General features: G+C 46.2%; 2 protein-coding genes and 1 pseudogene across 5 annotated transcripts; all 3 read left to right on the top strand.

The window, feature by feature from the left end:
• LOC110547178 (katanin p80 WD40 repeat-containing subunit B1-like) overlaps positions 1–1,960 on the top strand; it is a 41,574-nt pseudogene extending 39,614 nt beyond the window's left edge.
• Positions 1,961–10,059: 8,099 nt separating this feature from the next.
• Fam136a (family with sequence similarity 136 member A) lies at positions 10,060–16,018 on the top strand. Its single transcript, XM_021634555.2, has 3 exons — positions 10,060–10,220; positions 10,955–11,095; positions 14,721–16,018. Exons 1-3 carry the CDS (start codon positions 10,134–10,136, stop codon positions 14,907–14,909), a joined length of 417 nt encoding a protein of 138 aa, XP_021490230.2. The 5' UTR covers positions 10,060–10,133; the 3' UTR covers positions 14,910–16,018.
• Positions 16,019–16,809: 791 nt separating this feature from the next.
• Snrpg (small nuclear ribonucleoprotein polypeptide G) lies at positions 16,810–24,336 on the top strand. 4 transcript variants are annotated; one of them, XM_060383663.1, is made up of 4 exons: positions 16,810–17,236; positions 21,977–21,999; positions 22,776–22,897; positions 24,154–24,336. In XM_060383663.1, the coding sequence occupies exons 1-4, from the start codon at positions 17,205–17,207 to the stop codon at positions 24,202–24,204; spliced, it is 228 nt and encodes a 75-aa protein (XP_060239646.1). In that variant the 5' UTR covers positions 16,810–17,204; the 3' UTR covers positions 24,205–24,336. The 4 variants fall into 4 exon arrangements, with proteins under 4 accessions (XP_060239646.1, XP_021490177.1, XP_060239648.1 ...); XM_021634502.2 differs by having other exon boundaries at positions 16,816–17,236; positions 22,776–22,900; XM_060383665.1 differs by having other exon boundaries at positions 16,836–17,348; positions 22,776–22,900.
• The last annotated feature ends 374 nt before the right edge of the window (positions 24,337–24,710 follow it).

The following is a 24,710-nucleotide window of genomic DNA, read 5'->3' on the forward strand; positions in this document are numbered from 1 at the left end:
ACCTGCAAGCCCCTTGCCAAAGGACAGATACTTCCTGAGATTCTGGGGGCTGTTGCTTATGGAAGACAACAAGACACACATTTTCACTTCCCTAAACAAGTTTGATTGCCCCTACTGTACCAGATCACACTTAGGAGGGAGCTCTGTAGCCTTATGGGTCCGTAGCCAATGTGACCATTTTCTGGAAACCGCAGAATGGTCTTGGCCAAAGTCCATCATCCTGGCCAGTATTTAATCAAAGTTTACTTCAAATTTGGCTCAAAATTGTGGTAGTGGTCTTATTTGGGTAGGATTAATAGAACATCAGGAGGAAAGGCTGTGTCTCTCAGTATAAGGGGGCACAAGCCAGGCTGTGTGGTATCTCCGGTTCAGCCCTGGTGGAAAGTGGCCAAAGCAGCAGCAGATGACCACACAGTCAAGATTTGAGATCTAACAGCTGACAAGATAATATCTGAGTTCCCTGGTCACACAGGGCCTGTCATCGTGATAGAGTTTTGCCCCCGTGAGTATCTCCTAGCTTCTGGCAGCTCTGACAGAACAATCCACTTCTGGGACCTTGAGAAGTTCCAGGTAGTGAGCTGCATTGAAGGGGAGCCAGGGCCTTGCAGAGTGTCTTCTTCAACCCTGATGGCTACTGCTTTGTCCTGTCAGAACTCACTGAGTGTCTATGGCTGGCAGCCTCAGCACTGCTTTGATGTGCTCCTTGTCAACTGAAACAAGGAAGCTGACCTGACCATGTCTGATGCCGAGCTGATAGGTGTGGCCTTCTCCCAGAAAAATTTCTCCTCTTATGTGGTGGACCTGACAAGAGTCACCAGGACAGCCCTGTGACCCAGGACCCTGTGGTCAGAGCTGACCAGCCTCTGACAGCTGACCCCCAACCCCAGTGTCTCCCTCTACCACATCTGTGAGTGACTCAACATGACCTGCAGCAGGCCTCGGAAGGTAGAGCCCTCAGAGTAAGCAACGCACCCCCTGCAGCAAAAATGACAAAGATGGGTGCGAATTCCAGGCCGAGATCCAGAGTGCTGAGGATTACAATAAGACCTTCCAGTCCAAGAACAGCACCAATTGGATACTGTTGATAAACCCTGTCACTAAAGTCACAGTCGCCATGACCAGAAAGCCCTGATCTTGATGCAAAATGGAGGACTCCCTTTGTCAGAGAGGCTTCCTCTTCTTTGCCCAGGGATCTCAGACCCCACACCCTCTACCTGAGAAATATCACACAGTCTTTAGTGAAATTACAGAACCAACTCCCTTTCTCCCATAAGAGCATGTTAAGCAAGCACTTGGGATTTCCGGAATGCCTCTCCATGCTAATGAGGCATCTTGGTACCTTAGCCCTTCAGCCAATGATCTTTGCCCAACCTTGATATTTCTACCCTTCCCCAAAGCTCTATGTAACCCTCATTCACCCCAAATAAAACTGATCTGTCTCCCCAAAGCTGGTTCTGGAAGATTATTTCCGTTCATGCTCACAGGCCACCAAATCCCCAGTGCATTGCTTCTGCTCCCTTATTCCTGAGGACCGGTCACCAATTACCCCAGAAACAAGGGAGAGCCACAGGACACCACCCCAGAAGTAAGCCCTTCCCAGAACCTCCAGAGGATGACACAGCCACAGCAAAGGAGGCCTCACCCAAAACCCAGCCCAGCTGTGGATGTGCAGTTATCAGTGTCAAATCTCAAGGCCCTAGCTCAACCTCCAGTCACGACTTTCACTCCTGTACCCAAGAATAAGAATAATACCATCATCCCTACCACACAGAATGAGCCCACTGACTTCCTACCTAACGTGAAGGTCTCTCAGTAGGCAGAGCTGGTGGATAAGAATGTCATGTCACAGATAGGTAAAGCCCATGATACCATGTGTGTGATGCTTACCAACTACCACAAGAACCTGGACACTGTATGTGCCATGTGGGCCACAGAAGGTGGCTGGTGCCCATGGAATTAAGTTCTCTAGGAAGAAAGGAAGGGAGGAAGGGAGGAAGGGAGGAGGGAAGGCCTGATTTTTTTCACCTTACAGGTTGAGGATATCATCTTTTATGGTGGGTAGCCATGGCACCCGGAGCGTGAGGCAGCTAGTCACATTGTTCCATTGTGAGGAAGCCAAGAGGGCTGACTGCTGATGCTCAGCCTGCTTCCTGATTTTTCTACAGTCTGGAAATCCATCCTGCCACGTGAACCCACCTAGAGTTAGTTTGGGCCTTCCCACCTCTGTTACCCTAACCCAGTTACTCCCTTAAGAACAAATCCTCTTAAGTCTCTAAGGATCCCCTGCTGAGATTTCTGTACAGGAGCAAGGACCAGGGATGAATGGATAGTCAAGGAATAGAGACAGTGTATTAAGAAAGATGAAGAGATGGCTCAGCGGTTAAGAGCGAGTGCTGTTTTTTCAGAGGACCTGAGTTCAGTTCCCACCACCCACGTCCTACTGCTCACTGTAACTATCTGTAACTCTGGTTCTAGAAGGTCTGACACCTGTGGCCTCTGCAGGCACCTGGACACATGCACATGTGTGCACATGCACATGAGCACACTGTGCAGGGGTGGGGGATTGAAACAGAGAGACTGCAATAGAGCAGAAGACATTCCTAAGAGTGGGAGGGACCAGGGCGTAGGAGCAAGTCCAGGATCCAAGGCCCTGAGCCTGGGTCTCCAGCCCTTATAGATCCTCCTCTCTGTCCTTTAGAGATTGGCGGGGTTCTCTCTCTGCACAGGCTGTTTCGACACATACAGCCAGTCTGTGGTGGGCGAGGTTTCCTTTCTTCCTGGGCAATTGTTTTTTTTTTCCTCACATGCCGGTCTTGATGCCTCTGGATCATCCCTCTCCACTCTGTTCCACCTCAAAAAGAGATCCCTGTTAAACCATCCAGGGTTTTCTATGGGCAGGGCAGCTGGAGAAGGGAGTGGGAGAGTGCTCTCTTCAAGCTGAAGGTGGTAAGAAGAAAACCTCCAGAGTGCCAGTACCAAAGACAGAGCAAGTCAGCATTGGAGGCTGGCAAACAGGCTCTGAGCAGTATAGGCCACACTGGAGAGACCCAACAGCCGTCTATGACCCAAGCGGAAAGAACGTGTCACAGAGGCGACCACGTGAGGCGCTATCAGGACAGTCAGGGAGCTGTGACTGCAAGCAGCCCACCTGTCAGGATGGAAAATAAGTCCACATGGCTACTCCCTGCCACGGGCTGCCTTTCCCATGCCTCCCTCTGACAGGCTGGTACATGCGGGCAAGTGGCAAGTGACAGAGCCATGAGTATTTTCGGATAAACCGATTGTTAGCAGAAATAACAACCATCGTGAGTGCTGTCGAGTGAGCTGCTGTTTCACAGGAACCGGTCAGTCTTCACTCTCTGCTGTGCTCATTAATTGGGATGGAATGTTCTGAGATAATTATGTTTCCATGGCTAAGGTTAAAGCGCGGCTCTCAAACATGCTAGGAAAGTGCTTTACCAGCCATGGGAAAATTTGTACATAATTAAAGGACATGTCTCAGTGAATAAAGTCATGCATGGCAAGCGTGACAGAGTTGAAATCCGCCGAGCACAGGTAAACATCAGGAAGGTGAAATGACTCACTGTAATCCCAGCTCTCGGGGCAGACACAAGGGGTCCCCAGCGCAAGCCGGCTGGCTGGACTAGCCAAATCAGTGAACTCTGGGCTCATCAAGAGGACTGTATCAATAAATAAAGTGGAAAGTAACTGAGGAAGACGCCCAGAGTCAACTTCACTTCATGGGTACCCACGCACATACATGTGCCTATTTACATCAAAATGCATCCTGACACCACACACATAAGAAATACGATGTTAAAGGGATTCAACCTAGTCGAGTTAGACCCATTTGTTGTAGAGAACTTGGAAAGCCATGTAACCGTTCAGAAGAAATTATAATCACTTCCAATACTATGACCCATATATGGTAACACTTAGATTGCGGTGTCATGTAACTCTGGGCTCCTCATCTCTTTTGCACAAAGAAACGCTGTCTCAGTTAAAAAAAAATTTTTTTTTAAGTTTTATTTTGATATCAAAAGAGCTTTGATTCAAACTTGTAATTTTTAAGGCTCAAACCTAACAGGGATAAACCTAAAGTCCTAGTTTTTGTTTTGTTTTGTTTTTTGAGACAGGGTTTCTCTGTGTAGCCTTGGCTGTCTTGGACTCTCTTTCCAGACCAAGCTGACCTCAAACCACAGAGATCTCCCTGTCTCTGCCTCCCGCAGCTGCTAGGATTGCAGGCGTGCATCACTGCGCCCCGCTAAAGTCCTAGTCTTATGAAAGCAACTACATAATTGTGAACCGTTAATGATAATTAAGAAATGCAAGTTAATAGCCAGTCACCTTATAAATGATCAAATCCTTTAATGTCTTCAAACTGTATTTGTAGCCTGGCTAAATACTAATGTAGTTAATTACAGGAATAAGCTTTATCTAGCCTCCTGCACATGAGTTCAAAGTTAAGCAGAAAGTAAGTAACTAGAAACAACCCAAGTCTTCCTACTTAGATATACGTTAGATAGACAGATGGTCCTCAACAACTTCAGAGATCTGCAGAACAGGGCATCTAAAACTTTTAATAAAAAAGCTTTGCATCATAGGGAGACATTGCTCCTGGCAGCACCCTTAGGGTGCTCCTCCAAAGATGGGCACAGAAGAACCTCCACCTAAAGCTTGCTTCAGATGTGGGCAAGCTGGACAGAGGCCTGGAGACTACTGACAGAATGCTGTCCAAACTGCAGGCAGGCGGGACACTGGGAAGCTGCTGCCCAACGTTGGCAAGGCAAGGTAGGCCAGTCCTTCAAAATTCCTGCTTCACAGAAAAGCCTGCCAAATCTTCTGGGCCTGCCATCTTATGCTGCCTCCCACAGGGCCAAAAGCAACAGGCAACTGGTCTTGGGCTGAAACCAAAGTAAAGCCTCCCTCCCTCTTGAGTTGATAAGCTTGGGTTTATAGTAGCAGAACACTGACTCACCCAGCCTCGGAATCAATCTCTCCTTCCCTCTAACACTTCCAAAAGTTGGCTCAGGATATGTTTCTCAAGTAGCAAAGGGCTTTCGACTCTTTGATAGACCACATGGGGAGTAACGCTGATGGGGACTATAGATATCAGGTAATGAAGTTGAGTCCTAGAGAAAGGAAAGCCTAAGGCCAGCACATCGGCAAAGGCTTCTGCCGAAGTTTCCACTGACAGACCTCTGCTGCAGAGACAAGCAGTGCGGCCGGCAGACTCAAGTCTTCTGAGTCTGTAGAGGCCAGAAGACAGACTCAGATCACATGCAACTGAGTTAGAGACAGTTGTGAGCCATGTGTGGGTGCTGGGAACGGACCTGGGTCCTCTGAAAGAGCTGTATATGCCCTCATCTGTGGACTCTTCTCTCTGGGCTGGATTCCTTTTTTAATTAATTAATTTTTTATTAATTAGAGTTTATTCACTTTGTAGCCCAGCTGTAGCCCCCTCCCTCCCTGTTTTCTTTTTTAAAACCATGAGATAAAATGAGCCTTGCCTCCCTTGAGTTGTTCCTCTAGGGTTTCTTCATCTTTAGCTGGGTGTGCTGGTGCACGTGTGTAATCCCAGCACTCAGGGAGGCAGAACTCACAGGCAGATCTCTGTGAGTTCAAGTCCAGCCTGGTCTACAAAGCCAAGGCTACACAGAGAAACGATGTTTCAAAAAGCAATATATATATATATAGTAAGACCTGGGGTCTCACAGCTCAGGAGTTTAAGATCGCACCCTTCCCAGAAACTCCCCCAGACCAAGACTCATTGCAAAAGCAAGAGGTTTATTAACCATTGCACAATGGGGTCACCCCTGCCGGTCAGCAAAGAGTGGCACCGGGAGATAAAGGCCTTTAGGTTTTTAAAAGAAAAATTGCGGGAAATTTGAAGTTGCAGTCTTGGCAATTTAGGATTGGATGAGGAAGATATAAAGCAAGATAATTGGTTAGTCTTAGGAGCTCAAGCTTGGCCAGTCCTGCCAAGTGTGGATGCAGCTGCAATTGAAGGTGGGGTGGTTAGCTCATCCTTGAAGATTAGGGGCTACAGACTTTTGGCTGGAGGTCAAAAGCTACTCAGAAGAAGTCTAGGTTCATTGCTAAGAAACGCTATCTCAAGGACAAGGGTCTGGTCCTTCTTTTGCTGAGTGAAGGTCATTGCTTGCTTGCCTTTTTTTATATCTGTCCTCACAGATAGGATCACATTCCTCCATTCTCTGGAAAGGTACTAAGAGGCTTTAGCTTAACCTGGACCTAAAACTCAAAACTATAGGCTTTAGAAGACATACAGGTTACAAAGTTAGTCTAACCCTTTCAATATATATATATATATTAATAAAGACATTTCCTCCTCCTTATCTCGTGTGTGAATGTTTGCTTGCCTGTACGCCTGTGCCCCTTGGTATGCAGTACACTAGAAAGCCAGAAGAGGATGTCTGATCCCCTAGAACTGGTTGTAAGCCATTGTGTGGGTGCTGGAACCAAACCTGGGTCCTGTGCCAGGGTAGCCAGTGCTCTTCCCTGCTGAGCCATCATCTCCTCAGCCCCTTAAGTCTCTTCTTGGCAAGCATTTTGTCACAACAAGACTGGTAACTTAGCTGCTGGCCACAGCTGGCTCCACAAACTGTTATCTAGACCATCGCTGTCTTGCTGTGACAGCCACACTAATAAGAGAGTAAGAGAAAGAAACACAACATTCCCAGCGACAATAATAACTGTTTGCTTTGCTCCCCGCAGACACAAACTCACGGCCACCACCATGCCTAGTAATGAATCATGCCATGCACACTTTATAGGGGAAGGAAGGGTGGCTCTGTCACCAGAGGCCGCATTGTCATAGGCTGAGAACACAGAGAGCAGTGTAGTGCTCGGCCCAAGATGGAAGCTGCAGACAGTGTGTCCTCCGCTCCAGACCTCCTTGACTCTCCTGACCAAAATCCACAGTGAAAGGGCATAATCTGGGACTGCAGACATGGCCATGGCGGAGCACTCAGACCAGGCACTGCTCTTCCAGAGGACCTGAGGTCAGCTCCCATTACCAATGCTGGGCAGCTGACAACCACCTCTACTCCACTTTCAGAGGCCCCAACGCCCTCTTCCAGCCACTCCAGGCACCTGCACTCACATGTGTGCGTGTGTGTGTGTGTGTGTGTGTGTGTGTGTCTGCTTGCTGTTGCAGAGGACACTGTTTAGTTCCCAGAGAACACACAGTGACTCACAAATGTCTCTAATTCCAGTTCTGATTGACCCAATACCCCTCTTCTGGTCTCCAAGGGCGCCTGCATGCATATGATCCACATATATGCATACATGCTCACTTATAGACACACACAGAAAAATCATAAAGAGAAAGAAAATTTATATTTACAACTGTCCACACGTGTCACATTTACACACGCTCTTCCACAAAACGGTTATTTGATGATTACTGGGCATGATGTACTAATTCAGTGCCGTCTGTGTCACCATGACCTGTTCTGCTTCAATTCCTACAACACTGGATACTCAAAGCCTTGGGGACCAGAGACTCCACCCAGAGGCAACAGAGACACTGCCTGCTTCCTGCTGCTGGGAAGCAGCTGCCACTCACGCTGAGGCTTGGAGTGCCTGGGGGCTGCATGAGCCCCTCTGTGTCAAGATGCAGCACGTGGCCATCACCTCTCTGGAGTCTGGTCACCCTGGGATTCTAAAGGCATACATGTCCCTTCCCTGGAGTATTCACCCCATCTTAGGGTTCTGTTGACAGTCACACCCCTCTCTACCCTACGACTTGCTCAAGTCTTGGTATTTGTGTTCTAATCTTATTCCTTTTCTATTTTTCATTTAGTCAGTGGATATATGGGAGGGAGGGAGGAACCACATGACTGACCCCAAGAAGAGAAGAAGGTTTCCCTTTAAAACCTGGAAAATGCCAGGGCTGGGATGGCACACACCTTTAATCACAGCACTCAGGAGGCAGAGGCAAGCGGATCTCTGTGAGTTAAGGTCAGCTTAGTCTACATAGCAAGTTCCAGGACAGCCAGGGCTGCTACATATTGAGATGTCAGAGCCCTGCTACAGAATCGAATAGTACCTGAGTGGGGAGTGAGGACTGAAAGGAATAAAGAAGGACTCAAGGGATCCGCTCCAGAGGACTGTCAGTAAAAACTGCAGCAGCCCTTCACAGTTTCTTCCACAATTTCTTTTTATAGACAAAGCAAAACAAGGCACATCAATACAGGGAAAGGGTTCATGGAGCAGTCAAACTTGTGTTTTTAGACCACCTCTCTGTATAGCAGAAATGGTCCATGATTGCACAAACAAGCTAAAGGAACTTAGCTTTAACATCCTGTTTATCTCTGTCTCAAGGTAAAGGTCAGGGTGAAAACATGGTTTTCACTGAATTCCCAATTACAAAGCAGCTTGCCAAACAAGAAGCTCTCCACACTGAGACTTGTCTCAAGTAAATAAATACTAAAAATAAATAAATAAATAAAACTGGTTGCCAGTCACAGTGGCACAGGCCTGTAATTTCAGCACTCAGGGAGGCTGAGGCAGGTGGATCTCTGTGAGTTCCAGGCCAGCCTGGTCTACAAAGCAAGTCCAGAACAGCCAAGGCTACACAGAGAAACACTGTCTCGAGAAAAACAAGAGAAAGGAGACACAGAGAGAAGAGGAGAGAGAGAAGCGAGAGAGAGTGGGGAGAGAGAAGAGAGAGATCTTTTCACAGTCCGGTGTCAGCGAGGCTGGGGGAGGCAGGATTTTGATGTTCCAGAGCCTTCACCTGCCTAGATTTTCTGCACAGTGGGAGAAAAATGGCCAGTGAGGAGGCCACGTCCCCATGCAAAGTACTTGCAAGGCACCGCTGCCATCGCCCTCACTCCAGCTGCTCCTGGAAGACCCCTGGAAGCCTGGCTGGAGGTAGTGAACATCTCTTTGCCCCAGTCTTGGTATTTGGGAGCAGGAGAGCCCAGCTATGGAGGAGCACATCTTTCCTCAAAGGACTGTGCTGTATAGGGCTTTTCCCACCCTCAAACCAGAGTTAGCCTGCCATCTAGTGGCCCGTCTCAGCGAAGTGCCTAAACTTGCCAGCACTCACACACCAATCTCTTTTTCAGCTCCAGGAGATTTCCACAAAGCTTCAACCTTTTCTGTTCCGTCCCTGCAGCTTCCCGAGCCTGCCTGGCATCCGCTTCCTTGTCTTCACTGCCAGGCAGGGGCCCGTCTAGTTCAACCCAACGATTCAATGCAGCTCGCCGTCCACGGGAGAGCTGTCGTGAAACAGGCAAACCCTCCCCTCTTTCTCCCCAGTGGGACCACCTACGGCTCAGCTCTGGCAACACTGCCTGCAGCTGCCCCTTTCCTAGCCTGGTGACGCTCCCCTCCGCGCCCCGCCCATAGGTAGAACAGCGGGGACGTGTGTTTCTCGGGTGACCACAGAAGACAATAGAAATGGGAGTGTGACACGGCTGACAGAACCAGTGCAGCTCGGAAACAGCTCGTTGTTACTCTACAGTCTCCATATCTACAGTCCTCCACACTCCCGCATTGATCTTGAGCAAACCCAGAGTACTGTACTTTTTACTCACAGAAACGAGGGACTCGACAAAAATGTCCACTAGCTGGGGAACCGAGTGCACAAACTGGTATGTACAGTCAATGAAAGTCTACTCAGCAACAAAAAGGAACCAAGACAAAACAAGATAGTAACTGATCAGACTGCACTCCCAAGAACTGCCAGTTACATTCGCTTACCACCCCACCCTCACTGGAAAGGAGAGCGAATGAGGAAGAAATAAAGGCGAGCAAAGAGATCTCTGGCCACCACGGCTCCACAGAAGCAGCTGCGGAGTGCTGCGGAGTGCCGCCTCCTGCCTGCAGTTGCTAAGTCTGGACGCCAGGGGGCAATGAGGGTCCGGGGAAAGTGCGAACTGAGGCCACGCGGCGCAGTGGTCAGGGGGCGGGGCAGCGCGGTGACCCGGCGGGCGGGGGTCGAGTTTGGTGTGAAGGGGCGGGGCTCGATGGCTCGGGGGCGGGGCGAACCTAGGGGCGGGGCGCGAGGGGGACGAGTCGCGGCTTGCGGACCCGGCGCGGGCGCAGGGGGCGGGGCGCAGCGGGTGCGCGCGGGCGCTGTCGCGGCGCTGCTCAGGGTCGCCATGGCGGAGGTGCAGCAACTCCGAGTGCAGGAGGCTGTGGACGCCATGGTGAAAAGTGTGGAGAGAGAGAACATTCGGAAGATGCAGGTAGCGGCGGGGGCCCGCTCCCAGGCGGGATTGGAAAGCTCGGGCGGGGGTGGTGACGTCCGAGCCCCGGGCCTCACGCGGGGCCGTTTCCTCCCTCCTGGCCTCGGTTACGCGTGTTCGGCCGCCCCTGAGGTGATCCGGCGCGAGGCCCGGAGGGCTCAGACCAGGACGCCTTCGGGCCGTCCTGCGCTGGTTCAGATGCCACGAACCCTGAACGCCTGCGGCCGTGGGCCCCGCCTCCCTTGCCATGCTGGCCTGGTTTAACCTTCCCTCCCAGTCACCCTCAACCGTGTCGCCAGGTGGGGCGTTGTCTAACTTCTGAACTCTGCTGCAGATACCTGGTTTTGAGAACGTGGTTTCTGCCGGCCCAGACTTGGGTGCTGCACGTGAGCTAGTAGCAACCAACAGGGTCTCGTTTAACCCGGGTTGGCTTCCAACCCCTGTTCTTCCTGCTTTCACCTTTGGAATGCTGGGATTACAGGCATGCACCACCACCCTGGCGTTTACGGGATGCAGGATGGAACACAGGGCTGTCTTAGAACTAGGCAAGCGCTCTCCCAAAATCTTATATCCCCAGCCCCAAATGCTAACCTTATGAAGTTCTGATAATAACGGGGGGGGAGGGAAGAAGGAGGAGCATACAGGTAGATGTGTGGTATCCGAATCCTTGCAGTCTTTAGGAGACTGTCCTTGTAGTCTCTCCAGTCTAACCAGGCTCTGCCCTCGCTCCCCAGGGCCTTATGTTCCGGTGCAGTGCCAACTGCTGTGAGGACAGCCAAGCAACTATGCAGCAGGTGCACCAGTGCATCGAGCGCTGCCATGCTCCTCTAGCTCAAGCCCAGGCCTTGGTCACCAACGAGCTGGAAAGGTTCCAGGTGAGGAATGCCTCAGACTTCTCAAGTCCTTGAACTCAAAGCTCTTTGGTGCGTGTTGAGAAGCATTTGTTCTGCTTTGGTCTTTGGTTCTGTTAACACTGGTGGGAGTACTATGGTTACCTAGGGTTTGAAATTTTGGAAAAGGCCCTGGGAGTGCTATTAAATTGCTTCACATTTTCCCCTGGAATCAGTAATGTAAAAGGAAGTTAGCAAGAGCCTTTATAACTGTGTGCCTTTTTGGCTGTCATTTGACATGTTGAATGCTAAATACAACTTATGTTGTGTAGTGTAAAACTCCTTAAAATGTATATTGACTTGGGGCTATAGAGATGGCTCAGCAGTTAAGAGTACTGACTGCTTCTCCGTAGGCTCAATTCTCAACATCCACATGGAGGCTCACAACCTTCTGTAATTCCAGTCACGAGTGATCTGAAGCCCTCTTCAGTCCTCTATGGGGCTGAACATATATTTAGGCAACTATATTTATACACATAAAATAAAAAATAAAATCTCAAGGAAAAAAAAGGAAGACATGGAGCTGGAGAAACGGCTCAGCAGTTAAGAGCACTGGCTGCTCTTCAGAGGACCAGGGTTCAATTCCCAGCACCCTTATTGCAGCTTGTAACTCCTGTTTCAGGACACAAACATATACGCAGGCGAAACACCAATATATATATATATATATGTAGAGAGAGAGAGAGAAAAGGTAAACATCTAAATTCATTTTAATTATTTGACTATTTCATATGTGTAATGTATTTTGATAATATTCTGTTCCCGCTTCCTCTTTAGGACCCTTTCTTAAACTAGTCTTCCTATTTTTATTAATGATTCCTCTGGATTTAATTAAGGTGGCTTGCATGAGCATGGATGTGGGGTTTTTATTGCAGCTTGGGCAACCTGACTGGTGACATCACTAAAGGAAAGCAATTCTCCTTGCTGCAGTATCCTTTAACTGGCAGTAGGTCAGGGCTGGAGAGATAGATGGCATAGTGGATGAGAGCACTTCTGGTCTTAGAGAAGACCCAGGTTGAGTTCCCAGCACCCACATCTATAACTCCAATTCCATGACATGTGACAACTCTTCTGACCTCTGCAGGTTCCTGCACACATATGGTGCACATACATATATTCAGGAACACAAATATAAAGTAATTATTTCTTTTTAACTGCCAGTTCTTCCTCAGCTAGGAGTGGAACCTCGTGAGTTTTTAAAATAACGAAGTTTCCTGAAAAGCGAACTAAGACATTAGTCTTTAAAGGATGCAGCGGATGCAGTTTGGTGGCTAGATCAATACTTGCCACACAAGCCTGACAACCTAAATTTGATCCCCAGAACTTGCTTGAAGATGGAAGGAGAGAACCAACTCCACAAGTTGTCCTCTGACCTCTACAGGAATGTCATAGTACACATCAATTACACACACACACAATTTAAAAGGTGAAGACTGGAGCGAGACCTTAGTGGTAGTTATAGGCTTAACCCCTCCCAAAGCTTCCCCTGTTTGGGGCACCTGGAGAGAGGCTTCGATGGCATAGGAAGGTCAGTCATAAAAAGCATTGCAGAGTAGGTGTTTTGAGACAGGATCTCAGCTCTGTGGCTCAGGCTGGCCTGAAACTCATAGCAATCCTCCTCTCTGCCTCCCAAGTGCTGGGACACCAAGCCCCTACAGTGTACTATAAAAGCTCTTTTCCCAGGGCTAGAGAGATGGCTCAGTGGTTAAGGGTGCACTGACTGCTCTTCCAGGAAACCCAGGTTCAAATCCCAGCATCCACATGGCAGCTCAAAGCTGTCTGTAACTCCAAGATCTGACATTCACACATAGACATAATACAGGCACATAAGATGTAGATAAATTAAAATACCCTTTTCTGGGGCTGGAGAGATGGCTCTACATGTATTTTGTGGGCTTTGGTTGCAAACCCTTCTGATAGCCTGGGGTTCCATTCCCCTAACAGTTATACCTAATATAGAACACATTTTCACACCCCAATGTACAAAACTCTTCAAAGTCACAGCCATTGTGAAGTAAATACAACAAAATATTTTTTCCATTTTTTTATTCTGAAAAATTTGTGGATGAGATCTTTGGAAAGTTGGTTTTTGAGTTGCTTTATAAACTTCTCCTTCCCTTCACTTTACGATCACTCCAGGCTAACTCTCATTTGCAGAGCTGCTCAAGGTTGTGGTGAGGAGGGCAGCCATGGAGCTAGGTCCACCCGTCACTGCTCAGTCCTCTGCCTTGACCTGTGTGCACAGTAGTTCCCTCTCCTCCTTCGGGCACTTTAATCATTTGACCAGAGAATACCTGGTTTTCCATCCTCCAGGCCTTTTATCTCTGCTGGGCTTTTTCCTCTTTCCAGCCTCTGACCATAGAGTATGCAAGCTGCCATTGGCCCTGGTCTCTGTTCACACGACTGCTAATATCCTAACCAAGGGTGCTCAACCTGTATCCTGTGGGCCACATTCACCCCAACATAACATTAGAAACCTATTTAAACTATCTTGCAAAAAAAAAAAAAAAAAAACCTATTTTGCAGACTTGTGACTGTGTGTCTGTGCCTGTGATTGCTTTTTGGTAGGTGGGGGGATTAATAGGTAGTTTTTTGGGTTTTGAGACAAGATTTCTCTGTTCTAGCTGTCCTGGAACACTCTCTGTAGACCAGGCTGTCCTCAAACTCAGATCTGTCTGCCTCTGCCTCCCAACTGCTGGGATTAAAATTAGCATGTGACACCACACCTGGTAACTTTACATTTCTTGAGCATAGAGTTTTGTAGATAACAATGTGGCCAAGAGAAGACAAACCATTAAATACCCCTGATAGTGCTTGCATTCAGACCTGTGGTTCAGACCTCACTCCTGAATTTCCAATTCACATTTCCTGCTCTTTCCTTAACATCTCCACCCTGGACTGTAAATTCCATATGATCAGAACTTATGCTTTGTTCATTTCTGTATTCCACAGTAGAAAAAAGCCCAGCACGTGGTAGATACTTGACAGGTGTTTGAATCATTCTTCTGTAGCAAGAACAGATAGTAAAGAATTAAAATGTGTGCCAGGGGGCTGCTAGGGAAGGGTTAAAGCAGTTGCCATGCCAACATAAGGCCCAGAGTTCAGAAGCCATTGTCTCTTGGGTGTGGCAGCCCACCTGTAACTCCAGCCTCAGAAGGTGGAGACAGAATCTTCAGAACAGGCTGGTGAGCAAGCCACATCAGTGAGTTCTGGGTTTGGTTGAGAGCCCTGCCTCAGTGTGGAAGAACAATGGAGGATGTTTCCCAACGTGTACCTTGGGCCTCCACATCCACAAATACACATATCTAAAAATACACAACACTACACACATGAGAATTGGAAGAATCAAGGTGTTTATAAATGTAACAGTAGTTTTTTGTTTGCTGCTAGCATCTTATATAAAATTCATTTTTTCATTCCTCCGATGTCTAACAGTGCTTAGTCTGAGCCATCCCCGTGGCCTTCTGTTGGAGCTAAGATGGTATTACCTTGTAACTGGCAGAGTCAAGCCTTATCAAGCCTGTAGCCCAAGACCTAACATGGTACCAACACTCAGACAATGGGAGCCAACCTCTCAGCCTTCTCCTCTCTCTCTTCTTTCTCGTCACAGGATCGCCTGGCCCGGTGCACCATGCACTGCAATGACAAAGCCAAAGACTCGATGGATGCAGGAAATAAGGAGGTGCAAGTGAAGCGACAGCTGGACAGCTGTGTGTCCAAGTGTGTGGATGACCACATGCACCTCATCCCAACAATGACCAAGAAGATGAAAGAGTCTCTGTCGTCCATCGGGAAATAAAATTGTTTGCCAGTGACCATTGAGGCTGAGGGCAGGCTATTTAAGAGGAAGAATGGCAGTTTAGTGGGTTAAGCAATGTTTATGGATGAGGAAAACTCAGGACACAGAAAGTTCCAGGCATATGCCTCTCACCGCCCGATACTGGTTCCATTACATCTGGATTTTAGAAGGTGAAGTGGAAAGAAGCTGGTGCTAAAATTTGGATAACAGATAGCACACAGGAGAATTCTAGCTCCTAAACGTTCGTGTGCAAGTGCTTGTTCTATAATAGAGATGTCCTTGTACCAAGGGCTTAGATTCCTACTGCACAGACATCCAAGCTGGCAGCTTTCCTCAACCTGCTGGTAAAGTTTGAGGAGAGTGTGTGTGTTGCCAAGCTCCTGTTTACCACAAGTGTCACCACACCACCTTGCTGTGAAGCAAAACCCAGCGAACTAATAATTTAGAGGGAGGAAAAGGTTTCCTTCCCAGACCTTTATTTTGCTTGGTTTTGTCTTATGTGCAAGGGCACAACATGGATTTAAGATACAGGAGGGAGAATAATTTCAGTAAGTTCTAAAGATTCCTTGTATTTTCTGGCCATCACGATGGGAATATCCTTTTCTTCAATTCTGTCGTTGTGGAAGCCCCTGAAGAAGCCAGGTGGTGTCACACTGTGTGTGGAAACAGCCTCCTTCACTGACTCCTGCAGCCAAGTGATACATCCCCATGAAGAGGGTTTGACAGTCACTTATGTACCAGTAGCTGAGATTAAACAGTAAAATAGGAACTGTTGAGAAGTACTGGACTTGAGAAAACCTAGATTTCACAGAATGGAAGTCCAAACCCAGTATTACTCAGCCTCCTGAATTCACAGAGCCTTATAGAGGTAATCCCCTAACAACAAGGAGTCCTAAAAGTAAGCACCTTGTTATCAGATGCCATTTTTGCCTGGGACTTTGTAGTGCAGCGTTACTGGCCCAACATGTCACCTATCTTTTGGATAAGTATACTATGTTGTATTTATACCAATTACTTGAAACAATGATTTACCTGTCTGTTTGCTGTGTCAAGCCTGCAATATATTTTCCAAGTGGTTTGGTTTTTAAATAAAGTTTCATTGTGTCCAACTTTTTCCTACTGGGTAGATATCGGTATGCCTATGAAATTTAGAACATCCTGAGAGTGCGTATCAGTAAATGGGAAACACTAAGGGAAAGCCATAGCATAACTTCAAGTCTGTTCATGTTGAAAATATACCCAGGATTAATCTCAGTACTGTAATGTAAGGCTGGAGGAGGACTGCTCTATTTGAGGCCAGCTTGTGTAAAATACTCAAACCCAAACCAAAAAAAGAAAAAGGGCTGTTAATAGTTAATACCCATGTTTGTTTTCTAGTTTCAACTAACAGCAAGTGTTCGGAAGAATTTACCATTACAACTCCTTGTGTTAAAGTTTTTGTCAACAACCCAAACTAGTCACATGTGAAGAACCTCAGTTGAACTGCCTCCATCCAACAGGTCTGTGGACACGTCAGTGGGGACATTTTAATAACTAATGGGCGAGCCCAGTGGTGCCGCCCGGAAAGGTGCACACCTTTATTCCCAGCACTCAGGAGGCAGAGGCAGGCTCAGTATCATAGGACTTTTGTATGGTAAGCCTCACATTTCAGTATGAACCGTGATGTGCTGAATGCAATGTAAGAAATGCATAACTGTCAAAAATGCTCCAGGCTCTGGATACACATCCTAAAGAGAATCGGCCTAGTCGCCTGCGCGCTACAAGCACAAACAAGCTATTCGTTTACTTGGGTGCTTCAGGAGTCCTCAACTTCGCCTAGATATGTTCAGGAAACAAAGGACTGGGAGATGCCGCAGCCTGTAATCCTAGCACAAGAGGCAGGGGTTCAAAGTCAGCTTTGACTACACAGTGAGCTCGAAGCCAACAAGAATTACATCAAAAACAGAAGGTAGAGGAAAGGGAAGGAGAAACGACAAAAAATGTAAAGTGAAGAAGGTAGTAAAAAAAAGAAAAGTACTGACACGCAAACCAGAGCCGTGCCTGCCACTTGAATTTTACACAAAGAAGGCTTGGCCGAGCCCCGCCTCTCCGTCCAGGCACAGACGGCACGAACGGAAGCGTGGCTCCGGTCGCGCGCTCCGGCGTCCCTCTCGGTATCGCGGGATGAAGGGCGACGTTGCCAGAAGGCGATTGGCTCGCGGGGCGGTGACGCCAGCTCAGCGCCGAGCCCGCCGCGCGCGCTTTCGTGAGGCCGGACGCTCCTTCCCCGTCTGCCGAGCCCGCTGAGGAGTCGCCATGAGTAAGGCCCACCCTCCGGAACTGAAGAAGTGAGTAGTGCCGGCCCGGTCGAGCCCCGCCGGCCTTGCGGACCCTCCTCCCGTGTCGCCCCGGCTGCGGCCGCGAGTCCCGGCGCTCGCGGGGGCCGGAAGCGGCTCTGAGGTCCGGTGGGCATGGTCACCGCAGCACCGGTGCCTCCGCCTCCCCAAGGTTGGGCTGTCCTCAGGGGGCGGCCACAGGGCTACCGGGTGGGGCCCAGAGCAGCGGTCCAGACGCGTGGTTGTCTGCGAGGAACTGGGACCTCGCAGGCTTGAAATGGAGCCGCTCAGGTGGCTGAGGCAGGCAGGTTTCCGCAAGTCCCAGGCCCCTCTAGGCTAAAGTGAGGTCTGCCTCAAACAGAAAGAGAATGCGTTTGTGTATGTTGCCTTTGAAAGTACCACTCCTCTTCCTTGCCCCCCTTTTTTTAATTTTTTAAGTTTATATGAAGTAGCGTGTTATGGTTCAGTAAATGTGCACATTCTGTTGCGTTTTTTAGAGAGCTAGATTTATCTCTTTTTTTCCCCTTTGATGCTCACAGACATTACTTGTGTTTGTGGGTGCAGTTCTTACGGAGGCCAGAGGGGGCATCGGCCCGATGGAGCAGGACTTACAGGCGGTTGTGAGCCCTTTGGCGCAGCGGTGTGCCATCTCCCCAAGCCCCAAGGTTTCTGATTCATTGCCCTTCTTGTGTTCAAGTTAAATTAAAATGTTGTGTAGTAGTTTACCCTGGTGATAAATCCGTGAGGGAACATCCATTTTCTAATTGGAGGAAGCTAGATTTTGAAGGATTTTATTCTGCACCCAGTAAAATCAATTAGTAAGACACCTTTTCAACAGAACCCTTTGGTCTGAGACACTTCTGACTGGCCTGAACCTGTCCCATATGTCATGCTGAGATTTTTAATGTAGAAATTTAACTTACCTGTTTGTTTTATTGATGAGCTAGTAAATAAAGTCTTATATTGTTTAGATTCAGCAGGATTTTTAAAAATAATTTTATTTTACGTGCATTAGCGTGAAGGTGTCAGAGCCCTTGGAATTGGGGTTACAGGCAGTTGTGAGCTGCCATGTGGATGATGGGAATTGGACCCAAGTCCTTTGGAAGGGCAGACAGTGCTCCTTAACCATTGAGCCATCTCTCCAGCCCAGGAATTTTTAAGATTTTTGAGACAGGGCTTTTCTGTGTAGCCTTGGTTGTCATGTATTCAATGTGTAGAGCCTTGAACTCACAGCGATCCGGCTTATACACTTGTTTTTGTTTGTTTTGTTTTTTGAGACAGGGTTTCTCTGGAAGCCTTGGCTGTCCTGGACTAACTTTGTAGAACAGGCTGGCTTTAAACTCACAGTGATCCGCCTTCCAGAGTGCTGTTATTACAGGCATGCACCACTGCGCCTGTCTTGTACTCTTGATTCTTAATGGATATACTTGGATCTTTCTGAGACTGGAACTAGTGATTGTGACCATATTAGTTTTGTTTTGACATTTTTGTTGGCTTGTTTGTGGTGTGTGTTTGAAGCAGAGCCTTGCACATGCTACCCTATCACTGAGCTTCATCTCCTGTTCGCTGAGTTGATATCTTTTTCTCTTCTCATACCTAGATTTTAAGGATTTTGATATACTGTTAGATCTGCCTCCTTTATTTTCTCATAAACACTTCCTTATTTTACAGCTTTTCACTCCGAGTTTAGTATAACTCAGTGGTTCTTTTGGTTTTTCGAGACAGGGTTTTTCTGTATTAGCCTTGGCTGTCCTAGACTCGCTGGCCTCCAGCTCAGGGATCCACCTGCCCCTGCCTCTCTGAGTGCTGGGATTCACAGGCATGGGCTGCCGTGCCTGGCCTCAACTCAGTGGTTCTTAATCACGTCTGGCCCCATGTCTCGGTAGTTTCAAAGTTGAGTTCCTCCCACTGCCTTAAAATTTGCTGCCATAGTAAGTCTTAACCACTGATTGATTCTCATGTAGTAGTTTATCTATTGCTGCAAAGACAAATCCATGCTTTAGCCCAGCTTTGAAGCAGCTTCATCTGCAGTCCTTCAGCCTCATTCTTAGATGGTATAAGACTAAGAAAAATTACCAAACTTTAGTGTCTTAGTTACTGTCCAGTTGCTGTAAAGAGATATGACCAAGACAACTCTTTTTAAAAGAAAGCTTTTGGGAGGGAAAGAGGGAGAGGGCTACAGCTGGGATACAAGTGAATGTATAAAATTATTTAAAAATAAAAAAATATTTAAAAAAATAAAGTCAAAATATGTAAAGAAAAAAAAGGAAAGCTTTTAACTGGGAGCTTGTTTACATTTTAGAGAGTTAACCTGTGATCTTCATAAGAGAAGCAGACAGTAGCTTTCCATGTGACCCTCAAGCAGCTGGCAGGGCAGAGAGACACTAGGACTAATGTTGCCTTTTGAAACCTCAAAGCCCACTCCAGTGAGACCTCCTCCAGCAAGGACTCACCTCCTAACCCTTCCCAAACAGTTCATCCACTGGTGAACTAAGCATACAAATATATGATCCTGTGGGCCCATTCTCATTCAATCCTCCACACTGAGCCTTGGTTTTCTGTTTAATGTGGTAATAATAGGTACTGGACTTATATTAAATATGCTCCCTGTTTGCTGCTTTATGAAATAACTCCTATTAAAACTTGGTATTTTATAAATTTTACTTGTAAATCTATTCCCACCTGTCATACTCTATAGCTTACATTTATATTTCAATTCTATGATGCTCTATACATTAAAACTCAATGAAACAATGCCTGGTGGCATAGGCCTATAATATCCTCTAAAGAGAGATGTAGCAGAGTTGTAGAGCATTTGCCTAGAATGCTTGAGACTGTAGGTTCAGTGGACAGTATGGTGAGGAAAGAAAAAAAGGGAGAAGAGAAAGGAAATATCTCATATTTTCTAGCCTATTGCTGGAAGACAACTGATTTGACAGGCTAGTGAGGTGTCTCCCAAAGGTAAAGGCACTTGCCTCCACATCTGATGACCTGAGTCAAACCTCTTGGACCATATGGTTGAAGGACAGAACCAAATCCTGGAAGTTTACCTCAGACTTCATACTGATTGGCATCATGGTGAACCATACAAACAAAATAATTTTGTTTTTAAAATTTAGCTGATTTGGGTACTGGAGAGAAGGCTCAGTGGTTTATGAATGCTTCCTGCTTTTGCAGGGTGTTTAACACTGTTCTGTCCTCTTTGAGTACCCACCCACAAACAGCATACATTCACACAGACACAAGCAGATATACAAATAAAAGTTTTAAGTGACTTGACAGCATGTTTTAATGATCTTATGTGTTTTTCTGGGATGGGATTTTCATACTCTCCAAATTAAAGTTTTAAAGTATGCACTTATTTCACTAACACATGTTGAGGTCTATGCTGAACACTTAAGCCTAATACTTTTAATGTTAAATAAAACACTATTGCCAGGCATATTGGCATACTTGGTAATATCACACACACACACACACACAAGATTGAGGGTGAAACAAGATTGTAAAATGGAGGTCAACTTGGGCTACAGAGCTTCAGGCCAGGTACTTGCTGAATTGAATGCAGCTTTTTTTAAAGATTTATTATGTACACAGTGCCCTGCCCGCCAAAAGAGGGCACCAGATCTCTAGATGGTTGTGAGCCACCATGTGGTTGCTGGAAAATGAACTCAGGACCTCTGGAAGAACAGCCAGCACTCTTAACCTCTGAGCCATCTCTCCAGCCCCTGGATATAGCTTTGTTTATTGTTTGTTTTTGGTTTTGTTTTTTATAAATAGGGTTTCTCTGTGTGTAGCGTTGGCTGTCCTCGAACTCACTCTGTAGACTCACTGCTTTTTGAGTGCTGGGATTTAAGGCCTGTGCCATCACTGCCTAGCAGCTTTTAGGAATAACCAAAAATGTAACCAAATCTTTGTAATTACATTAGTTTAAATATGCTAACACATGACAGCAGTACAGGATTTAGGGGTTGGATAAATGACTGAGCAGTTAAGAGCACCTGAGTTCAGTTGCTAGCATCCACACTGGGCAAGTCACAACTGCCTGTGACAACTTTAGGTTATCTGATGCTCTTCTGGCTGCTGATGACAACTGCCCTGGTACACATACACTCATACACACACAATGCAGGGTTTTTGCTGTTTTAAATGTTATGTTTCAGCCAGGCAGTGGCACACACCTGTAATTTCTGGGAGTTCAAGGTCTACAAAGTCTAGGACAGCCAAAGCTACACAGAGAAACCCCGTCTTGGGGTACAGTATTGGGGTAGTTATGTTTCTGTTGGACAAATTTTAAAGGTACTTTTTTATATATCAGTTTGTATATATGTCTGCATATGCCAGCTGTGGAGGTCAACACATCTTAAGGAATTCATTCTCTGCTTCTAACATGTGAGTTTGAGGCCAGTGTAGTTGACACAGTGAGTTCCAGGACAGTCAGGGCTACACAGAAAAACCCTGTCTGGAAAAAACAAAACAGGACTTCTTTTATTATGTGTATGTGTGAGTGTGTGTGCATTTGAGTGTAGGTGCCCTAGGATACCCCGGAGCTGAAGTTCACAGGAGCTGGTCAATCTCCAGGCATGGATACTGGAAAATTATCTCGGGTCCTCTGGAGGGCCATCAAGCATTCTTAGTATCTAAGCGATCTTCTCCCAGCCCCGGCAAAGTATTTTTAGTTTAACTGATTCTGTGCTTGTTTATGCTTAAAATTTTTTAAGTAAGTCATAATTTTTACTCTTGCTTTTTCAGATTTATGGACAAGAAGTTATCGTGTAAGTTTGCCATCACCTCAATTTCTTAGTGTTTTGTTGTTGTTGTCTTAGCAATGTATAATCTTTGGAAGCAGGTTATAGAAATTTAAAGTGCACAAAACGTCCAATTCATCTTTATTACTCAGGCTTATCAGCGTTCTAACTAGACTTTGCCTAATTTCTAACTGCCTGTAGCTAATACTTCAGGTTGTGTCATCTGTGCCTCTCTGGAATTGACGTGAATTAGGAGTTTCCTATGTTATAAAATTTGAAATTTTATCAGCTCCTTTCCTCTAAACAAGTTAACCAAGAAATTGGCCAGCCAGCACTTGGTGTTTCTTGTGACTAGGGAAAACCTGATCCATGCAATTAAAGTATATTGAAAATTTTAAATTTGGGCTTTAGGGGGTTTAGCCTTCTTTTGAATCTCTCACTGCCATATAACAGCTCTTAACTTTGAACCCTGTTATTTGGAACTTCGGTTCATTTGTGTAAAGATACTACTACTTATATGTGTTGGGGAGGTTTTATTCAGGGGGCAGTCATTGAGACAGGGTCTCGCTTTGTGGTCCAGTCTAGTCTCAGACTCCTTTTGAAGCAGGCTTCCATTGTTGCCAAGTGCTGGAATTACAGTCATGAGACTCACATGTAATGTCTTCCTGGACTCTTAAAGGCTAACATGTAGGAAATGAAGAGCTAAAATATTTAGCCCAGGCTTAGGCAACTAGTAGGGGTAGCTAGTAGATGGTTGAAACTTTATTGAAGCATTATTAAAACTTCTTTTTCCCTTCTTATAGTAAAGTTAAATGGTGGCAGACATGTACAAGGAATACTTCGGGGCTTTGATCCCTTTATGAATCTTGTGATTGATGAGTGTGTGGAGATGGCAACTAGTGGGCAACAGAATAACATAGGAATGGTGGTAAGTAAAGATGCTTATCTTCTTTAATGTCTTCACCTCCCGTATGTCAGAGCCTCAGATTAAATCAAAGTCAGTTACCCTATGAAAGACATAGAAAAGATTGAGACTTTACATTTTCTTTTTCCTTTTACCTGTGGACACATTCAACTGGGATAATATACTAGGTCCCTGTAGATAAGATCTCACTTCTGCAGAGCCCTTCTTAGCATTAGTCTTGAAACAGCTAGCTGTTGGAAATCAATTTTGAGCTTTATCCTATAACAGATGGGCATACATAGCCAGACTTTAACTACAGTAAAAAAATTCTCTAACACGCATGTGATGCCTCAGGAGATCTTGTTAAGGTACAGATTTCAGGAGCTCAGCTGTTTCTTATTTGCTTGTTTAATTATTTTATGGATATGGGTGTTCTGCCTGTATCTGTGTCTATACTATGTGTATGTCTGTTGTCTGTGTAGTCCAGAAGAGGGTGTTGGATCCTCTGGAACTGGAAGTACAGATAGGGCCAGTGCTATTAACCACTGAGCCATCTCGCCAGGCCCCTTGCTCAGTGGTTAAGAGGACTTGTTGCAGTCAGGCACAGTGGCACATGCCTGTAATCCCAGCATTCAGGGGAGGCAGAGGCATGCAGATCTCTGTGAGTTCAGGCCAGCCTAGTCTACAGAGTGAGTCCAAGACAGCCAGCGCTCTTAACCTCTGAGCCATCTCTCCAGCCCTGCTTGTGTGTTTTAAATGATTCTTTTACATAATTTCAGATCCAGAGTTTATGGTATTACTTCAGAGCTAACTGTGGTGATATACACCTATATTCTCACCTCAGAATCTGAGTGTACTAGTAATAATAATGGCTGTTATCTGTAATAAAAATTTGTAGTCCTTGATTAAAGATAAAGAAACAGCTGTCAGTTGGCACATGCAAGTAACCCTTGGTTCCTAAAAGCTAAGTCACAGTGACTCGGTATCTCAAAGTTAATCATTACTTTTCAGCCTTGAAAAGTGGTGTTCTCTCTTTCTCTCCTTTTTCTTTTTTCCTTAATATGGGATTTCACTGTGCAGCCCTGGCTGGCCGGGAACTCAGATTCTTCTGCTTTTGAGTTAGTGAGGTTAAAGATGTATGCCACCATATCTCACTCATGTCTTGATTTAAAGATTAACTTGGTTGTTGTGGCTTGAGAAAAGCCACACTGGTGTGTCATGTTGGAAAATTATGATCTGTCTTTAGAATGAAATTCTTTCAACTGACTTTTCTCTAGGTCATACGAGGAAACAGCATCATCATGTTAGAAGCCTTGGAAAGAGTCTAAACGATGTCTGTTGAATAGAAGCATCCGCATCCCTCCTTAAAGGACCTGTTTGATTGTGATGTAGAATTGGGTCATGTACATTTTCATACGAAACTTTTTGCTAAATAAACTTTTGTGATACTCAGAAGTGCATTTCTGATGTTCTAAATGTACAAGTTGAGCATTTTCTCACCAAGTGTTCCTGGTCGAACTATTTTAAGTTTTATGCATTCAAGTGGAAGCTTCTTACTCAGTATGAAAGGAGACAAGAAATCTGTAACACTGAGCATGTGGGCCACAAAAATATGGCTTTCAGACATTCATTCTAGTGTCTCTGACCTCCTGTGACTTCAAATTTGAGTTGAGTCCCTTTTGTGGATTTCTTGGGACATGGGTTTCAGGTTTTAGAATATTCCCTTATATGTCATGAGCTATCTTGGTATGGGATCTGCCTTCATGTGCTTTTCTATTACTGTGAAAAAGACACCATAACCGAGACAATTTATAGGAGGGGGAAAAGTTTATTG

Source organism: Meriones unguiculatus, chromosome 5 (genome assembly GCF_030254825.1).
Source record: "Meriones unguiculatus strain TT.TT164.6M chromosome 5, Bangor_MerUng_6.1, whole genome shotgun sequence".
In the NCBI taxonomy this organism is placed as follows: domain Eukaryota; kingdom Metazoa; phylum Chordata; class Mammalia; order Rodentia; family Muridae; genus Meriones; species Meriones unguiculatus.

Coding starts and splice junctions, on each gene's coding strand:
- Fam136a (XM_021634555.2), top strand. CDS start 10,134: ATGGCGGAGGTGCAGCAACTCCGAGTGCAGGAGGCTGTGGACGCCATG. Junction 10,221..10,954: donor AGAACATTCGGAAGATGCAG/GTAGCGGCGGGG, acceptor CTCGCTCCCCAG/GGCCTTATGTTCCGGTGCAG. Junction 11,096..14,720: donor ACGAGCTGGAAAGGTTCCAG/GTGAGGAATGCC, acceptor TTCTCGTCACAG/GATCGCCTGGCCCGGTGCAC.
- Snrpg (XM_021634502.2), top strand. CDS start 17,205: ATGAGTAAGGCCCACCCTCCGGAACTGAAGAA. Junction 22,000..22,775: donor TATGGACAAGAAGTTATCGT/GTAAGTTTGCCA, acceptor CCCTTCTTATAG/TAAAGTTAAATGGTGGCAGA. Junction 22,901..24,153: donor AGAATAACATAGGAATGGTG/GTAAGTAAAGAT, acceptor ACTTTTCTCTAG/GTCATACGAGGAAACAGCAT.